This window comes from Pelophylax lessonae, assembly GCF_965119305.1.
Source record: "Pelophylax lessonae genome assembly, chromosome: 5".
NCBI classification, from domain to species: Eukaryota; Metazoa; Chordata; class Amphibia; order Anura; family Ranidae; genus Pelophylax; species Pelophylax lessonae.
The window spans coordinates 498,886,471-498,904,014 of NC_138772.1; the positions used below are offsets into that span (position 1 = coordinate 498,886,471).

General features: G+C 43.3%; 1 protein-coding gene across 1 annotated transcript in view; it reads left to right on the top strand.

Annotated features, from left to right (window-relative positions):
• LOC309556569 (fibrocystin-L-like) overlaps positions 1-17,544 on the top strand; it is a gene marked incomplete at both ends in the record, with an annotated part of 290,856 nt that overhangs the window by 213,073 nt on the left and 60,239 nt on the right. The window contains 5 exons of the mRNA XM_082259013.1: positions 1,047-1,173; positions 3,816-3,937; positions 13,518-13,608; positions 16,445-16,593; positions 16,688-16,810. Coding sequence (XP_082115139.1) covers positions 1,047-1,173; positions 3,816-3,937; positions 13,518-13,608; positions 16,445-16,593; positions 16,688-16,810 — 612 coding nt within the window. The remainder of the gene's footprint in view (positions 1-1,046; positions 1,174-3,815; positions 3,938-13,517; positions 13,609-16,444; positions 16,594-16,687; positions 16,811-17,544) is intronic.

Sequence of the window (17,544 nt, forward strand, 5' to 3'; positions counted from 1 at the left end):
AATAGGAGGCATCTGCATGCCTCACTTTCATTATAAGTAAAGTATTTATCAGTTAGTATAGGATGGAACTATGCAAATCATTCCTTTATGTCCCTCAACCAACTCTACATGTAGGATCACTGGATTATAGTACAGATACATGGCTCCTATGGATCAATTCTTAGGGACCAAAAAAAAGTATAACCAGACAGGTAAAAGCTGAAGTTTTGCGATGTATTTTTTTTTTTCTTTAAACAGCAGTACTTACATGAATCACCAATGTCCTGTGTGCTGGTGGTTGTTCTGTTCCTTGAAATCTTGTGTTCTCTGACTCCTGTATAGCCACATAGCTGTGATCTTCAGGTGCTGCAGGCAGGGCCATCTTTAATATTGATTGGACTGTGGGCAAATATTTTCTTGGGTCCTCCCAAATCCACCTATCAACTATTTGCAGGCAGTGCGGGCTCCAGGGGCAGCTGCTTTGGGCCCCACAACAATGACTGGGCCCAGGGCAGCTTCCCCTTGTGCCCTGTGTTAAAGACGGCCCTGGCTGCAGGGATTATTACAAGCAGCTCCACCTGTCACTGACACTTGTCAAATGTCTCAACTATGCCTGCCTTTTCTGCCCCCTGCTCCATTCATAGTTCCTGTAATGAAAAACACTCTACAAATGGAGGAGGAGGGAATTTCATTTATCTTCCTATCCTCTTTCAACTTTCACATAAGGCGGACAGACAACTTATTCTAGGAATGGTGTTGAGATGCCAGAAGAACAGAAAAAAAACAATAGCAAATAGGTCCCTTTTGGCTTAAAGTTTTTTTTTTACCCTTGATTATCCTAAGCATGTTTAAATTTTGTCAGATTGGTCCAAGCATGCACTAAGGTAAAATATTTATTCAACATTATTCTTGAACTTGCCTGCTACTTTACATGTCCTCAGAGGCTTCCAAAATGTATTTATAATATCTTGGTAATAAAATTATTGTAAAAAAAAATAAAAAACAACTATTTAGCAACTGTAAAAACCACGTCTCTTATTTTTTTTTTTTTTTTTTTTTTTTTTTAGGTACTATCCAATAAATCCTATGTCAAGGGATGTGCGTTCCATAATGGATTCTCCCCAGCAATTGGAGTTTTCTACACAAATGGACTTAATATTGATGACAATGTTATTCATTTCACTGTCGGAGAAGGTAAACTCTACATTATTATTATTAAAAAATGAAATGCCAAAAAAGTAATTGTCGATTGGTATTAAAAATTGGGTTTGTCATGCTTACCCCAAACGCTGGTGGTCAGACACTATAGCTGGCTACTGCGTTCTTCACCTATTACCATAAGGCATGCAGGCCTACCGGTACTTGGTTGCCCCCAGCACTTATACACAATACTATAATGCCTGGCTACCACCCCAGGGCAGGCACGAACTGAGCAAAGCAAGCAGGTACTTGCGGTTAGCAGGCAGGGTGATACAATGACAGTCCAGGTAAAAGGCAGGCAGAGTTCAGAGAATAGTCATTATCCGATCCAAGGTCATACACAGGGAAATCCAAACTAGCAGAGCAGGGCAAACAAATGGGCAGCTTAATCAGGCATTACACACTCTAACACACTCTATCACAAGCATGAAACTGCAAGCTTGGCTAGCCTAAATGAGGTTTGGTCTCCACCCAGAGACTGGCAACAATCAATTACCTTGTAAGTGGACAGACAGACAAGAGAATACCATAGCCAAAACCAGGATGCTGGAACCAGCAGATATAATGGAGCAGAGCGCTTACGCTCCACACAGGGTTAAAGTAATTCTAAAGGTTGTAATTTTTTTTTAAAAATGTTATAGTTACCTGCTCTGTGAAATGTTTTTGCACAGAGTAGTCCCGATCCTCTTCTTTTTGGGTCCCCCACCGCCAGTCCTGGCTCCACCTCCCCTGCCAAGTGTCCCCAATAGGAAGACTCTTGCTATGGGAACATTCAAGCAGGCTCCCTCCTGGGCCATGCTCCTGTGAGTAGACATTGTCCATTCGCGCACAGAGCATAACTCGACCCCGTCCCCTACACTCTCTCCCCATTGGATTGCTGGCTGTGATTGATGGCAGCAGGATTTGAGGCTCAGGTAAGTATAAGGGGAGCTGTATTAAGGTAAAAAAAACCTTCTGCCTTTAGAACCACTTTAAAGTCCAATAGACAAGCATGTATGGAACTTTGACACATACGTTTCTGGACTTCAACCTAAAGTCTAGGTATGACAAATTTTACATAGTCACATTGCTCCAGCTTGGATTAAAAGTGTGTGTGCAATACCTGAAGAATCCTTGTGGAACCTGGAAATCACTGTAGTAGGTGCTGTTACCCAAGTGATCCCCACTAGCTTCCCAGTCCTGTGCCAAGTTTCTGCTTTGCTGCATTGTGCACACATGAGGTTGTTAGCTAGGCATGGGCACCATTCAGAGAACACTATGCAGTTAAATCCAATGAATGCTAAGTATTCTCAGATGGATGAGGTGGAGAGGTGGGGCGGTGACAGTCACCGTAATACTGATGCCTACTACGATAATTTTCAGCTTCTTCAGGGATAGTCCAAGTATGACACTTACATACATTGCAACATTACATTGGACCAAACTGGACTATTAAAACTGTCATACCCAAACTTCCTCTTTAATAAATTGTGAATAAAAAACAACTTACTATTGTATCTTTTGTCACAAATTTTCCAATAGTATATTATACCGAGGGCGTGGTCTCCTAACTTTCCAAACAATGGTACTATTCTTCAGACTTTAGAGGAGCTGGACTGTGGCCAGTGGGAGTAGAATAAAATTGAATACCTTAAGACAGCGCCAATCCCATCAAAATCCTATTCCTGTAACTGCAGCCTCTCAACTTTTGGTATAAGCTAAAAATATGATATATTTTATGTGATAAAAAGAAGGCTCTGTTACACCCTAATAACAGGATAGAGGTCCCTCTCCAAAAAATTCTATAGAAAAAAGTTGATGATTTATTTTATAATTGGACTAAAACTCTAATCCATATGTGGAATGCATAAAATTATATATGTAAAATTATATAAAATGTCTAGTGCTTATGCTTCACTAGTGGTTTATGGTCCTAGCATCCACCCATCCATGTGCATAAGCATATTTATCCGTGACAATTCTAACACGATTCATATAAATCCCATTATATATATATATATATGTGTGTGCTTATACAAAAATGATAATAATTCAAACTTTCAAAGTGAATGCTCGATGAGTGTGACAACTGTTGTGTATTTGTCACTCCAAATCTATAGTGAATAAACCAATAGTAAAAAAAAGTCCAGATAAAAGTCCAGAAAAAAATCCAAAGAAAAGTGACGTGTCAACACAATAGTGGAAAACAAATATAGTCCATAAATCCTTCTTATTGTGGATCCGTGCTTTGTAGTGCCTTGTATCATTGGGAGGAATAGTGCCCTAAGGGCTTGATAAAGGCTAGCAAAGGGCCGCAGTTTGGAGACCACTGTCCTAGGGCTTATTTCAGATATTGTTGCAGCAAAAAAATTGAAACCCAGAATGAATTTCTGGGACTCAGGCTTTGGAATCCAGAATCTACCATTTTGTCTTGAAAGGCTATTTATCTGCCATTATAGAAGCTTTCCAGGTACTGCCACAATATCTGTAAAACAAGGATAAAGAACTATATGTTTCTCTTATAAGGTATTTCCTGCCCCAGAACTTTCAGGAACAGGCTGCTTTTTACTGCACAGTGCCAGCATCATGTGACTGATAACAGGAAATGATATGAAGTAAAATAACCAATAATTTTTTAATTTTGTTTTTTAATCCAGGAATTAGAGTGTTGGGAGATCGGGTAAATGTGAGAGGAAATCTTGTGGCCCTTTCTGTCTGGCCTGGTACATATCAAGGCAGAATGGAGACCACTAACACCCTGTGGCATGCTGGAATAGCGGTGGGTATTTTGTGTAATACTGATTTATTTGCTCATTGTCTATATGGTTCTTTGTGATTAGCTAATAATAATATAACATGAATCAGTATAAAGTAAAAATAAAGGCAACTTTTTTTTGGATTTGAATTGAGTGGTGAGGAGTGAGAACCACTGTCAGGTTTGTATTGCTGTCTCTAATTGTCCTGAACACCAATGTCACCGGGAATTAAATTGAGGGTGAATCCAAAATTGTGAGTCTCCACCAGAAAAGGAATAGAGAGGGAATCTTTCATTAGGGACACTTGTTCCAGTGAGAACTCTCTAAGGCTAGGTTTACACTTGCAATAGGGACAGCAAAAATAGGTAACTGAGCCGCCTTACCCCTGTGGGTTGCAAATGCAGCCAGACAGGGGTGTACACATGCCATGGATGTGATGCTTTGCTTCATGGTGTGGCAAAAATTATTCTTCTGTCACATTAGGTGGGCCATACCTCCACTGAATGAAACATATCCAAGGTAATGAGGCTGTGCTGCAACCATGAGCCAAATGCTAGGAACGTGGTGTAGTATTGCCATTAAAACAGCCCCCCCCCCCCCTCAAACAAAAAAAAAAACACAGGCATTTAGGAGATGGCAGTATTGTGTACCAGCAGTCATAAATGGATCCTACCAATAGTATGATTTGAAGATATTCCTTAGATATCACCTGTTTTTGCTAAATAAGTAATAGTTCTAGACAGGCCAGTGCCACCTACATTTCGTGGGCCTGGAAAACATTAGCTGATATCTTTTCAGTATAATGTCTAAAAATAGTAGCTGTCCAGGTAAAATGAATAATTCATAGAAAGAATTGTGTAAAGCCAGCCATTGGTAGGTACAAGTGCTACAGCATTAAAATCTAACAATTTGTGAATCCTTTGCACTCATTGCACTGCATGGTTTAATAAATCCTTTAAAGGGTAACTTCACTTTCGTGGAGAAAAAAATAGCAATTAAAAAAATAAATATAGCGTATACAATTGTGACACAAGTCATATTGTAATTGAATGTTTTATTGTAATTGAATGTTTTAAAAAAAAAAATGACCTTTTTGTTTTAATTTTCTGCAGTGCTGTTATTTTCTATAATATGCAATGCAATATGGCTACCTGGAGGTGTTCTTTACACTGAATGTGTACAGAAAACTCCCCAAATATGTAATTTCCTGCTTGTGTGATTGGCTTAGTGATTTTCTCAGAAGTCTGCACTAAGATACAAGTCAGATTTCAGGCATCCCCTGCAACAAAAATGTAATTTCTATTTCGTTCATCGACGGACACAGCGCTCCATGAATCATAACTATTGGGTTATATTATCTCCTCCAGGAGTAGGACTAGGAAGAACAGAAAGCACCTGGCTATGCCAATGGAACATCCCCAGCTTGGTATATAACCCCCCTCTCTGCTCTAGGTAATTAGTCTTAATCTGTCTAGTCAGAAGTAAGGACCTAGGCTTCCGGCTGGGCTCTCTGGTCCTAACAATTTTTTTCTCTTTCCTTACTTCTTTTTTGTTTTTTTCTCTCGGGAGATCTACAATGAACTTCAGGGCTGGGCGATGGGCTGGATAATGTAGATCCAGTGGTCCCCCCAGCACGGCCAGTGAGCTCATGCAGACCGTAGCTACGGGCTAGGTCGGCCGCGATATAGGCTGGTCCCCGAGTTCAACGTCTCGCAGGGTCGCAAATGACTGGGCTTGGGTCTAAGTCACAGCGGTCCATTGGCCAACAGCTTCCCTACTTTGGTGGTGAGGATTCTGTCTGGAGAGTTACCCGCACCATGGAAGGGTAAGTGCAGCCCCCTCCCCTTTTAGTGTTTTTTTTAGGGTATACACGGGTAATCTCAAGGGACGGTCGGACCTGCCTGCAGGTTTCCTCCTGCCATCCTTAAAAATCCCTCAGTGAGCTGGACTTCCGCCATTCGCTTTCCCCCCTGTCTGGACCTGGAGCCTGGTGGGGGTTCCAGGTCAGAGGATGCAGCGGAGACCCCTGGGGTCTCCCCCACTATCCCAACTCTGTAAGGGGCCTGGGATAGTGTGTCCTGCCCTGGTAGTCTGGAGTGGTCCCAGTTTAGGAGACCCCCTAGGTGCATGCCCTACTGTTTGCAGTGTGAGTATAGTGCAGGGAGTCCCAGTGCAGTGACTGGTGCAGAGTGCGCAGCGGAGTCTCCCCTAAAGCGTGTCCTACCTTCAGGAGGGGGTCCCTGTGCAGAGGGTGCAGCATTGCAGAGGGCACAGGGAAGATCCTGGCAGCCTGCTTAGGCTGGCTGGTCTCTGATTGATGACCATGTTTGTGTAGCCCGATTTTGTCACGGGGCCATTTTCCCTTAGTCTGGCTGATCTCCAGTTGGCGGCCATGTTTGTGCAGTCCGATGATGTCACGAGGGCCATTTTCCCTTAGTATAGGAGACCATGGAGACAACCGGAGCCTCGTGGGGATGCCGTAGCTCCTCCTTTTCCTCTTCCTCCTCAGTTTCCTGTGCCCGGGACATATGAACAGGGATGGCATTCATGCTGGGTCCGAATTCTCAACGCTCCTCCGATTGGTAGGGTGAGTCCTTGGGGGTCCCTGTTATCTCTCTCTTTGCTGATAGGTACCCTGAGCCTTGGGAGGATCCATTAGTGGTGCTAAAAGATTGTTCCTCGTACTGCAAGGTCTTCCTTTCCTTATGGAGCCTGAGGGTCACATCTCCCCCACTAACCGCCTCATGGAGGTGGAAGGTCCCTCGGTGTAACGCTCCTTGCGTTTTTTATAAGGTGTGGAATTTCAGCTGCAGAAGTAGTTCCACGTCAGTAGTCATGTAGGAGATATGCTGAGATACCAATCCCAACCTCAATGACTCATCATGTATGGAAGGTCTTATTTCAGCCAGTAAATACACACAGTAATTAAACTGGTTCCTAGTGTGACTTTATATACATGTGGTGAGACAATGATAAAGGTCTTAGGGATAGGTTTGAGTGGAAGTGGTAGGTGACAGACACTTGAGGTGAGACAGTGCAGATGGATGCAGGAAGGGTTAGCGATCATGTATGATAACAGATGACCGAGTAGCAGGTGCATACAGGAGAGATCAACTTAGTGCAGGAAATAGTAGCAGTAGCCTCAAGAGCTAGCAATCTAGTTATGCAGATGTAAAAGACAGTCCTTGCTATGCAGAGCTAAATAGTGTAAGCCTAGTACAAGTCTATAGAGATTTCCCCTGTGGGGTACTTAGCACTAATAGCGATAGCCGAAGGATCGCTCAGGAGATGCGGATGATCCAGTAGCAGGATGCAGGGATCAGCGCAGCGAGGTTCGTCAGCGAGGAGAGCTTGCAAGCATGGAAGCTTCAAGCAAGATTAGTATCCAGGTACTGGTGTTTGAACGAACACATGTGAGTGAGAACCGACGCCCTAAATAGCCATCTAGTCCGGCGCTGGGTGATGACAGCTTCAGCCTTAAAGGGAAACACACCTATATGTGTTTCTTCTGTCTAGGTAGATGGAAATCACCCGGAATAAATGTGATAGGAGGCACTGAGAGTGCCAGAACCTTACATTACCCCCCCCGTAAGGCCGGCTCCGGAAGGCCTCTAAGGCTGGTTGTTGATATAAGAATCACATGAGACTGGTTGCCGATGCGAAAATCGGAAGGAAAAAAGAAAAAAAAAATTTCTCTTTTTTTTTTTTTTTTTGTCGCCGATATGAGAATCGGAATGAGACTGGTCTCCGATGCGAGAATCGGATAAGACTGGTTGCCGATATGAAAATCAGGAAGAAAAAAAAAAATTGGTTGCCGATATGAGAATCGGATAATACTGGTTGCCGATACGAGAATCGGATAAGACTGGTCTCCGATATGAAAATCGGGAAAAAAAAAAAAATGGTTGCCGATATGAGAATCGGATCAGGTTGGTAACCGATCTGAGAATCGGATCCCTTGTTGCCGATATGAAAATCGGATCAGGTTGGTAGCCGATGAGAATCTGATCCCTTGTTGCCGATATAAAAATCGGATCAGGTTGGTAACCGATGAGAATCGGATCACTTGTTGTTAGGGTGTCTGCTACATGGACCCCTCACTAGAATCGGACGCATAACCATCCGAAGTAATCCTAGTAGACCTAGCAACCAATGCTTCTTCAAACATCCTCAGATCCTTCCTACATACCACCGTGCCATTAGAAGCACGTACGCAGTCAGGTGCAAGAATCTCTGTATTTTCATCGGAAGCCAGAAATGTGCTTGCAAAAATAGGAGTATCCTCAGGAGGTGGTACAGGAGGGTTTTTTGAACGTGGTATAAAGTTCACTGGAGTTGAAGGAATATCTATTCCAATATTTGTTAATTTCTGGGTGTCCTTCACTGATATAGAACGGGGACAGGGCTGGCAACAGCCTTGATAATTTCCAAGCTGTTTTTCAGGGAAGACCCTTCGGATTCGCCTGGCCTCCATTGGGAGAGCCTTAGGCCTATGGGGTCTGGTTGGGCAGAATGTAATGAAATGTCCCCCTTCACCACAATAAAAACAAAGGCCACAGATTCTCCTGTGATCTCTTTTTTCTTGTGAGGACAACCTAGCATGTATGGCACCAATCTCCATAGGCTCCTCATCCATCTCTGTAGGATCAGGGTCCAAATGGGATGTGTCAGAGTGACAAGGTCGACTGTTTGAGGCAGGCTCGGACCATGACCAGGCAGGATCACCATATCTACTAGGTCTCCTTTTTTCCTTAGGTAGCCGGGGTCTGTGGTTACCTGGAGCGGGTTTAGGAGTGGGGTCAATAGCTGAATTCTGAGAAGAACTGGATAATGGCATTTCCATTTTTTCAGACTTCCTTTCTCGTAGTCTTCTATCTATGGTGATACTGAGTTGTATCAATGTATCCAGGGTTTTTGGCATCTCTGCTCGGGCGAGCTCGTCCTTGACGGCTTCTGATAGGCCAAGCCTAAATTGGGTTTTCAGAGATGCATCATTCCATCCTGAATCAAGGGTCCATCTCTTGAATTCTGCAACAAAGTCTTCTACAGGCCTCCTTCCTTGTTTCAAGGATCTTAACTGAAGATCGGCAGTACTCTGCCTATTGGGGTCATCATATAGGCTAGTGAGCTCTGCCAGGAACAAGGCATAGGAGTTGAGAAGCTGGTCGTTTTTCTCAAAAAGAGAATCTGCCCAGGCTCGAGGATCGCCTGATAGGTAAGAAATAATAGTACAAACCTTAATGTGATCAGTAAGGTAGGTACGAGGTTTTAGCAAAAAAAGTAACTCACATGCGTTTTTAAATTCGCGAAATTTTTTGCGATCGCCTGTAAATACCAAAGGGGGATTTATCTTGGGTTCAGGAGACTGTGCAGAGGTAAGTTGTGTCAGTCTAATTACCTGCTGCAACAGAGCCTGATTGTCGTTTTTCAATTCAGCAAGTGCGTGTATTAACGCAGATACCTGCTGTTTTAATTGTGTCACCTGAGTGGCTACTTCTGCTGAATCCATTTTTTAGGTTCGTTCAATCTGTAACGCTCCTTGCGTTTCTTATAAGGTGTGGATTTTCAGCTGCAGAAGTAGTTCCACGTCAGTAGTCATGTAGGAGATATGCTGAGATACCAATCCCAACCTCAATGACTCATCATGTATGGAAGGTCTTATTTCAGCCAGTAAATACACACAGTAATTAAACTGGTTCCTAGTGTGACTTTATATACATGTGGTGAGACAATGATAAAGGTCTTAGGGATAGGTTTGAGTGGAAGTGGTAGGTGACAGACACTTGAGGTGAGACAGTGCAGATGGATGCAGGAAGGATTAGCGATCATGTATGATAACAGATGACCGAGTAGCAGGTGCATACAGGAGAGATCAACTTAGTGCAGGAAATAGTAGCAGTAGCCTCAAGAGCTAGCAATCTAGTTATGCAGATGTAAAAGACAGTCCTTGCTATGCAGAGCTAAATAGTGTAAGCCTAGTACAAGTCTATAGAGATTTCCCCTGTGGGGTACTTAGCACTAATAGCGATAGCCGAAGGATCGCTCAGGAGATGCGGATGATCCAGTAGCAGGATGCAGGGATCAGCGCAGCGAGGTTCGTCAGCGAGGAGAGCTTGCAAGCATGGAAGCTTCAAGCAAGATTAGTATCCAGGTACTGGTGTTTGAACGAACACATGTGAGTGAGAACCGACGCCCTAAATAGCCATCTAGTCCGGCGCTGGGTGATGACAGCTTCAGCCTTAAAGGGAAACACACCTATATGTGTTTCTTCTGTCTAGGTAGATGGAAATCACCCGGAATAAATGTGATAGGAGGCACTGAGAGTGCCAGAACCTTACACTCGGAACCTCAGCTTCCCATGGTTGACGGTGGTTCTGCAGTCCTTAGTGTCCTGAGTGGAAGTGGTGTGTGGGCAAAGGCCCAGGAGGAAGCGCCCCCCTGCTCAGTGAGACTGCGTGAGACTTTAAAAATGGAGGATGGGCTGATGTAGCCACGGACGGGCTGTGTCGTTTGGTATGCATAAGTCACCTCGCACTCCAAAGATGTTTCCTTATGTGCCCTTTTTTGACAGGTTTCCTGTAAGGAATGGGAATAACCAAAATGACCCTTTGTGGTCCCCAAATGTTTTGCTGTACGTTATCTTCTTGAGGAGTCACTTTTAAAAAAGTGGACTAGTCCACCAGTGGTGGACCCTCCTGTTTCCAAGTTGAACAAAGCTACCATGATCCCAGTAGAGGAATCCCCGTCCTCTAAGGCCCGGCTGACAGGAAAGCGGAGGCTGTTGTACACAGCATGTTTACTATGGCTGATTCAACATTGTGGCCGGTCATTGCCTCAGCCCTGGTGTCTCAGACCCTAACTGAATGGACCAAGCTTTTGCGCCAGGGCCTGGGGGGGTGAGCAGGTTCCCGCTGCTTATGTTGATTTAGCGGAACACTTGGTCCATGGGCTGAAGTTTATTTTTGATGCAGCTTTGGATACAGCCCCTGTGCTGTCCAACCTTTCTGTTTCAGCATTGGTGATTAGGCGCGTGCTGTGGCTTAGGAATTGGTCCACAGACCAAGCCTCTAAGAAAGCTCTCATTGAGCTGCCCTTTCAAGGCGATCGCCTGTTTGGGGCCACCCTGGATGACATCATCAAGGGTATCACGGGGGGGGGGGGAGAGTACCTTCCTGCCATAGTCTAGGAAAGGAAGAAGCCTTGTCGCAGACCGGGGCCCTCCTTCTCAGCACATAGAAAATTATTTTGTGCTTCTGGGTTGGAGTAAAAGGGAAATAGATCTTTAAAATTTACCTGGGGAGGTTCCAACCATCTTTGGTCTGGTAAGCCTAGAGCTAGCTTCTTCGGACTCGCAGACAAGACCCCTTAAGCATGAAGGTCTGCCCTCACCCATTATTGGGGTGAAGGGACATCTTTGCTAGTTTCTGGCCTTGTGGACCTCCTTCACGAGAGTCAAGGGGATACACAAACTGATTATTTTGGGGGTAACTAAAAAGGGGGACAAAGGTTGCCTTTTTCAGGTTATTTAGGTTCTGAGTCTCCTTGTGCCATCCTGCTTTACAGTCACTAGTTTTAATGGCTTAGCTATTGAAAACCAGGTACCGAGGGATCTGTCTAGATCAGTGATCCCTACTATGGTGAAGGCAAGGCAGTCCTCTTCCAGCAAGATATAACATCGTACGTGGAAAGTGTACATTTATTGGTGTGAGTCGATTGGTGCTCATCCTCGATCCTTTTCTGTGTCTTCGATCTTAACCTTTCTTCAACAGGGCATTGATCTGAAGTTGGCCTTGAGTACCATCAAGGGCCAGGTGTCTGCCCTGGCAATCTTCTTTCATTAACCCCTAGCCATGCACTCTTTATTTTGTACCTTCATTCAGGAGGTTCGACATGTGGCCCCACCAGTACGGTCTCTTTTACCACCATGGGATTTCAATTTAGTACTTTCGGTTGTCCAGAAACCTCCATTTGAGAAAATTTCGGGGGAGATTCCCTTGCCTATGTTATCCCAGAAGGTGATATTCTTGTTGGCTATTACCTCGGCCTGAATGGTATCGGAATTGGTGGCATTATCCTGTCGCAGTCCCTATTTAGTGGTCCATAGGGATAAAGTGTCTCTTTGTACCTGTCCATCATTCCTGCCCAAAGTTGTCTCTGACTTCCATTTGAATAAGAACATTGTGTTGCCTTCCTTGTGTCGCCAGCCAACTCATCCCAAGGAATTTGGTTTGCATAACTTGGATGTGGTTCGTGTGATTCGGGTGTATCTGGCAGTTACTGAGTCCTTTTGGAGGTTAGACTTGCTTTTTGTGGTTACAGGTGGACCAAGAAAAGGACTGGCCACTTATTCGGCTACCATCTCAAGATGGATCACACAGACGGTGACTCAGGCCTATTCCATTAAAGGTCAGGTTCCACCTTTCCCTATCACAGGGCTTTGTATTCTGGTGCTTGGGCCTTCCATCATCAGGCATCAATGTCGCAAGTTTGCAAAGCGGCCAATTGGTCTTCAGTGCATACCTTCACAAAATTCTATAAGGTAGATAATTTGACATCTGTGGATGCTTCTTTTGACTGCAAAGTGTTGAAGGCTGCTGTATCAGAAGGGCTGTTCCCTCTTCAGGGGTGTTATTCCTAAAACTCTTATTATTTCAGACAGGGTTCCTGTGACCCGGTTAAGGATCCTGTGTCCTGGTTAAGGGCTCTTATTTTTAGCCTTGGGTTATTTTCCCCACCCTCATTTTCCTTTTGGCACTGCTTTTGGACGTCCCACTAGTTATGATTTATGAAGCGCTGTTTCCGTCAATGAACAAAAGAGAAAATTGGATTTTTGTACTTACCGTAGAATCCATTTCTCTGAGTTCATCGATGGACACAACACCCACCCCTCTATGGAGCTCTGATACTTCTAATACTACTTGTTACTTAACGGATTACCTAGAGCAGAGAGGGGAGTTATATACCAAGTTGAGGATGGCCCATGGGCGTAGCCAGGTGTTTTTTGTTCTGGCTAGTCCAACTCCTGGAGGAGGCAATATAACCCAGTAGTTATGATTTATGGAGCTCTGTGTCCTTCAAACTCAGAGAAATTAATTTTATGGTAAGTACATAAATCCCTTTTTTTGGGTGGGATACCGCCAATAGGAAATTATGTCTAAAGGAATGTAGACCCTGCAATGTTTCTCATTAGAGCTTTGCAGGTGCAGCAGCTCATTGATAATTATGAAACCACTCCCAATAGACTCATTTAGAACATGGGCACAGACAAACACACAGGGATTTCTTCAGAAAAACCAAAGGTAGGAATCTACAACAAAATATATTAAAATCCTTGTAATGTACATAGATCTCCCAGAGGGGAATGTTTTTTCTTCAACAAAAGTTGAGTTACTCTTTAAGCTCAGACATGTGGGCAAGGCTTTAAGGAATGCATGGTAAGGGCCCCCTTTTGAGACCTTTTCAGACAAGTTTGTGTATGTGGAACAACTTCCCCAAAGCCTTACATTTTATCAATGTTATACTGCGTTGTGTGTTAGTAAAATGGTATTATATGAAAATATTACATTCAAAAATATATCTTGTTTTTATAATGTCCATATTTAGATTAATGAAGGCAGTCACATTGTACTACAGAATAATATAGTGGCGGGATTTGAACGAGCAGCATATCAAATTAATGGTGAACCTTGTTCAGGTGAGAATTAAATTTGTATATTTCCTTTAATATTACTTTGATCAATATGATTTGAGTTTTGCTACCCCAAGTCTAATTCGTAAGAAGAAACATCATCACTGAAGGAGGTTGGTGGGTAAGGATTATCATCTACCTAGGTAAGTGCCAACACCATCCAACATGAAGACTGAGGAGTGGGGATGGTGTATTATACTTTGCTAAAGAGGGCTATTAAGACACTTTGAATGGGCAGTTGGCAAATGTGTATTTAAGGCTCTTCAAGAATCTTGATCACACCCATAAGGGAAAAAACTTGTTCGGTGGAGTTGCTCTTTAAAACATCATCAGAGCTAAACAGTTAAACAAAAAAGGTAAGTGCTACTCCTTTAAGTTCAATGACGTTAACACCAAACAAATATGAATACAGTTAAAAAAACAAATGTCCACATGAATCATAAATTAGATAAATATGCAATAATCAAGTAATGTCCATAAAAAGTATAGATGTGTTCCCAATCATCGTGCCTTTAAGTGACAATGTAAAATTACTTCTTCCTTAACCCTAACAAAGGTCTTTGGAATGTGTGGTAAAATTACTCACTCACCAGATATTTGCAGCCATTAAAAGCTTGCCCAGCCTTAAAAATAGAACCAGAAGTGGAAATGTGGGGGATCCAGTATCGCCATGAGCATTCAATACAGGTTCTCTTTAACCACCTCAATACTGGGCACTTAAACCCCCTTCCTTCCCAGACCAATTTTCAGCTTTTAGCGCTGTTACATTTTGAATGACAATTGCGCGGTCATGCAACACTGTACCTAAACCAAATTTATGTCATTTTTTCCCCACAAATAGAGCTTTCTTTTGGTGGTATTTGATCACTGCCAGGTTTTTTCTTTTTTGGTGCACAAAAAAAAGACCGAAAAGTTTGAAAAAAAAAAAAGTTTTTTTGTTTAGGTTATAAAATTTTGTAAATAGATACGTTTTTTCCTGCACTGATGAGCACTGATGACGCCGCACTGACAGGCACTGATGAGGAGACACTGATGGGGTGGCACTGATGGGTTGGCACTGATGGGGTGGCACTGATATGCAGCACTGATGGGCACTGATAGGCAGCACTGATGGACACTGATAGGCAGCACTGATGGGCACTGATAGGCGGCACTGATGGGTGGCACTGATGGGCGGGACTGATCGGCACTGATGGGGGGCACTGATGGGCACTGATGGGCAGCACTGGTGGGCAATAATGGGCACTGGTGGGCGGCACTGATAGATGGCAATAACGGGCACTGGTGGGCAGCACTGATAGATGGCATTGGTGGGCAGCACTGATAGGGGGGCACCACTGGCAGGCTCTCTGAGCCCTGTTTGCCATCCCTGGTGGCCATGGTGGGCATCCCTGGTGGTCATGGGTGGGCATCCCTGGTGGCTCTAGTGGCATCCCCTCCCCCCAGGGCTGCACTGGTAATCAATCATCTGATTACCAGCACAGACCCCCCCTGTGATCAGTGAGTAATTAGAAATACTCACTGATCACCCGGCTTCAGAATCGATCCTCTCCTTCTCCTCACACTGATAGGATCTGTCAGGAGGAGAAGAGATCGAAGCCGTTACAACGGCTGTATTGACATTACATGACGGCTGTGATTGGTCACAGCCATCATGTGATCAGGAGGGCCAATCACAGGGCCCTCCTGCCGAGTCTTGTTGCTCTGTGTCCCAGGGACACAGGCTCCTTCTGAAGGACGTTCCGGAACGTCCATTTAGAAGGACGAGACTCCCACCCGGCCGTATATGTACTATGGCCCGGGTGGGAGGTGGTTAATCAAGGACAAAATAATACTTTCATAATGTAGAATATTAGTAAACTTATTTGTAGCACTGCCCCTTTGAGGACTGCTGGATATTACACGTTCGGGTCCCCCTGGGTACCGTTAGCAACAATGGTATTCACAATTTAACACTTTACTTCTTGGCTCCGTTAATGATCAGTCCAGGAGTATGTAGTTGTTTTTGGTGTTTTAGTTTAAATAGGGATGGGAGAAGGGAATAGTGGGATACTCCAAATTTACTATTCACAAGATGTGAGGACTCCTATCTGATGATGCAGCCAGGCTGTTGATCCACCTTGCCACTAGGTGAATTTAGATTAAGTCTCTATCCAGATGACTTGATGAACTACATTCTCTTCAGGATACTCTCCTAGTATCCCCTTTCACTTGACACACTGACACCCATCCTCTGACTATCCTACTCCGGGTTGGGCCCCCTCAGATCAGGCCCCTTGACACGATCCCCTGTACTCACGATACTATTTTTCAAGGATCTCCAGTGTCTCTCCCCCTTTAGTCAGTTCTCCTGGACCTCTAGGTTCAGTTCCATTCCTTTCATCCCCAGGCCTCACCGCCTGTGACCATGTGCCACAACTACAGAGGAGGAGGCAAATGCCACTCTCCCTGCGGGACTCTGCTCTCCAGCCAAAGACCATGCAGCACATGTGCTCCTGGCTTTTATACAGTATCCCATAATGCACCGAGACAGCCAGTCTCTGCCAATCACCGGGACTGTATCAAAGCCTGTGTAGCTATTGTCCAGGTTTCCTTCCACTGTCCAGCATGCCTCCCTATTGGACCAGTGTGAAACACTATCTAGACCAGATGAATCACACACTGAGCACACTGAGACCACACTTGCGACAACCTTTTTTTTTTGTTTTTTTTGGTTTATTTTTTAGTGTTTACACTTAAAGGGGCAGCTGCAGTCAATTAAATTTTATTTGGGCTGATGCCCTCTCATAACATTTTTTCTTATATTTTAGAAGTTGAACAGTTGACTGTTTTGCTGTTACAGGTTTCTCTAATCCTAATTTAGCATGGTACAATAATGAAGCTTATGGTGGGTTATATGGCGTCTACATGAATGCAGATGGCCTTCCAGTGTGTTCGCGTGTGAGAGGGTTTTTAATATGGAAATGCTGGGATTATGGAATCTACACTCAGGTAATTTTATAGAAAAACAGACATGTAGGTGTGTTGTATGTTTTGTTTTTGTAAAACACAGTCTAAACGTTGATGTCTGTATTGTGTTTTGTAGACCGTCTCCTCATTGCAGATCTCCGATGTGATCCTGGCAGACAATGGAATGGGCATACTTTCTATAGTCTACACTCCTTCTGCAGTTTCCCACATAATCTCCAATAAGACTGTTCAGATAACGGTATGAAAGTCAGTCATCAGATACTGGAATTTCCATTGATTTATGTGTTACTAAAGTAAATGCATGTCTAATAGGGTTGAAAGAAATGCAACATTTTTACATCCTCACAATGTCAAAATTGGGAGATTTTGGGAAGATTCAGTTTTGACAAATGCAAGAGTCATTTGGTAAGGTGAAATAAAGGTTGTTTTTTTGTGGTTTATAGGGGAAGAATTTGCTTTAAATGGCTCCTGGGGGTTACAGAAGCTCCCTCCAACTGTCCTTCATTTGTGCCAAAAAACAGCCCCTTTTTACTCTCAATATTGTTTACTTTTTTTTTTAAAGAAAGGTAAAAAACAGGCAGCAAAAATAAAATGAATGACCTAAAATAAAATGACAATGCATGAATAAGGATCAAACACACACGAAAAAGGAAAACTTCAATTACAAAGTACACTAAATAAAATAAACAAGTTCACCCTAAATAAACCCAAAAAAAAGCTCACCCTTTATATAACATTAAAAGTGTATTTTTCTAAGCAAATTTAAGCAGTTTAATAAACAAAATCAAGAGGTTCCACTTTAACTACTTTTTACCAAATACCAAAACAGTAATTTTACAACAACGTCAGTTTCACTAGCATCATATCTCAATTTTGAAAAAAATCTATAATATTGCCTAGTCTCTGTGGGAATTAATAGTCCCATTTATTTGTAGATAATGAAATAAAATGTTATATATATATATATATATA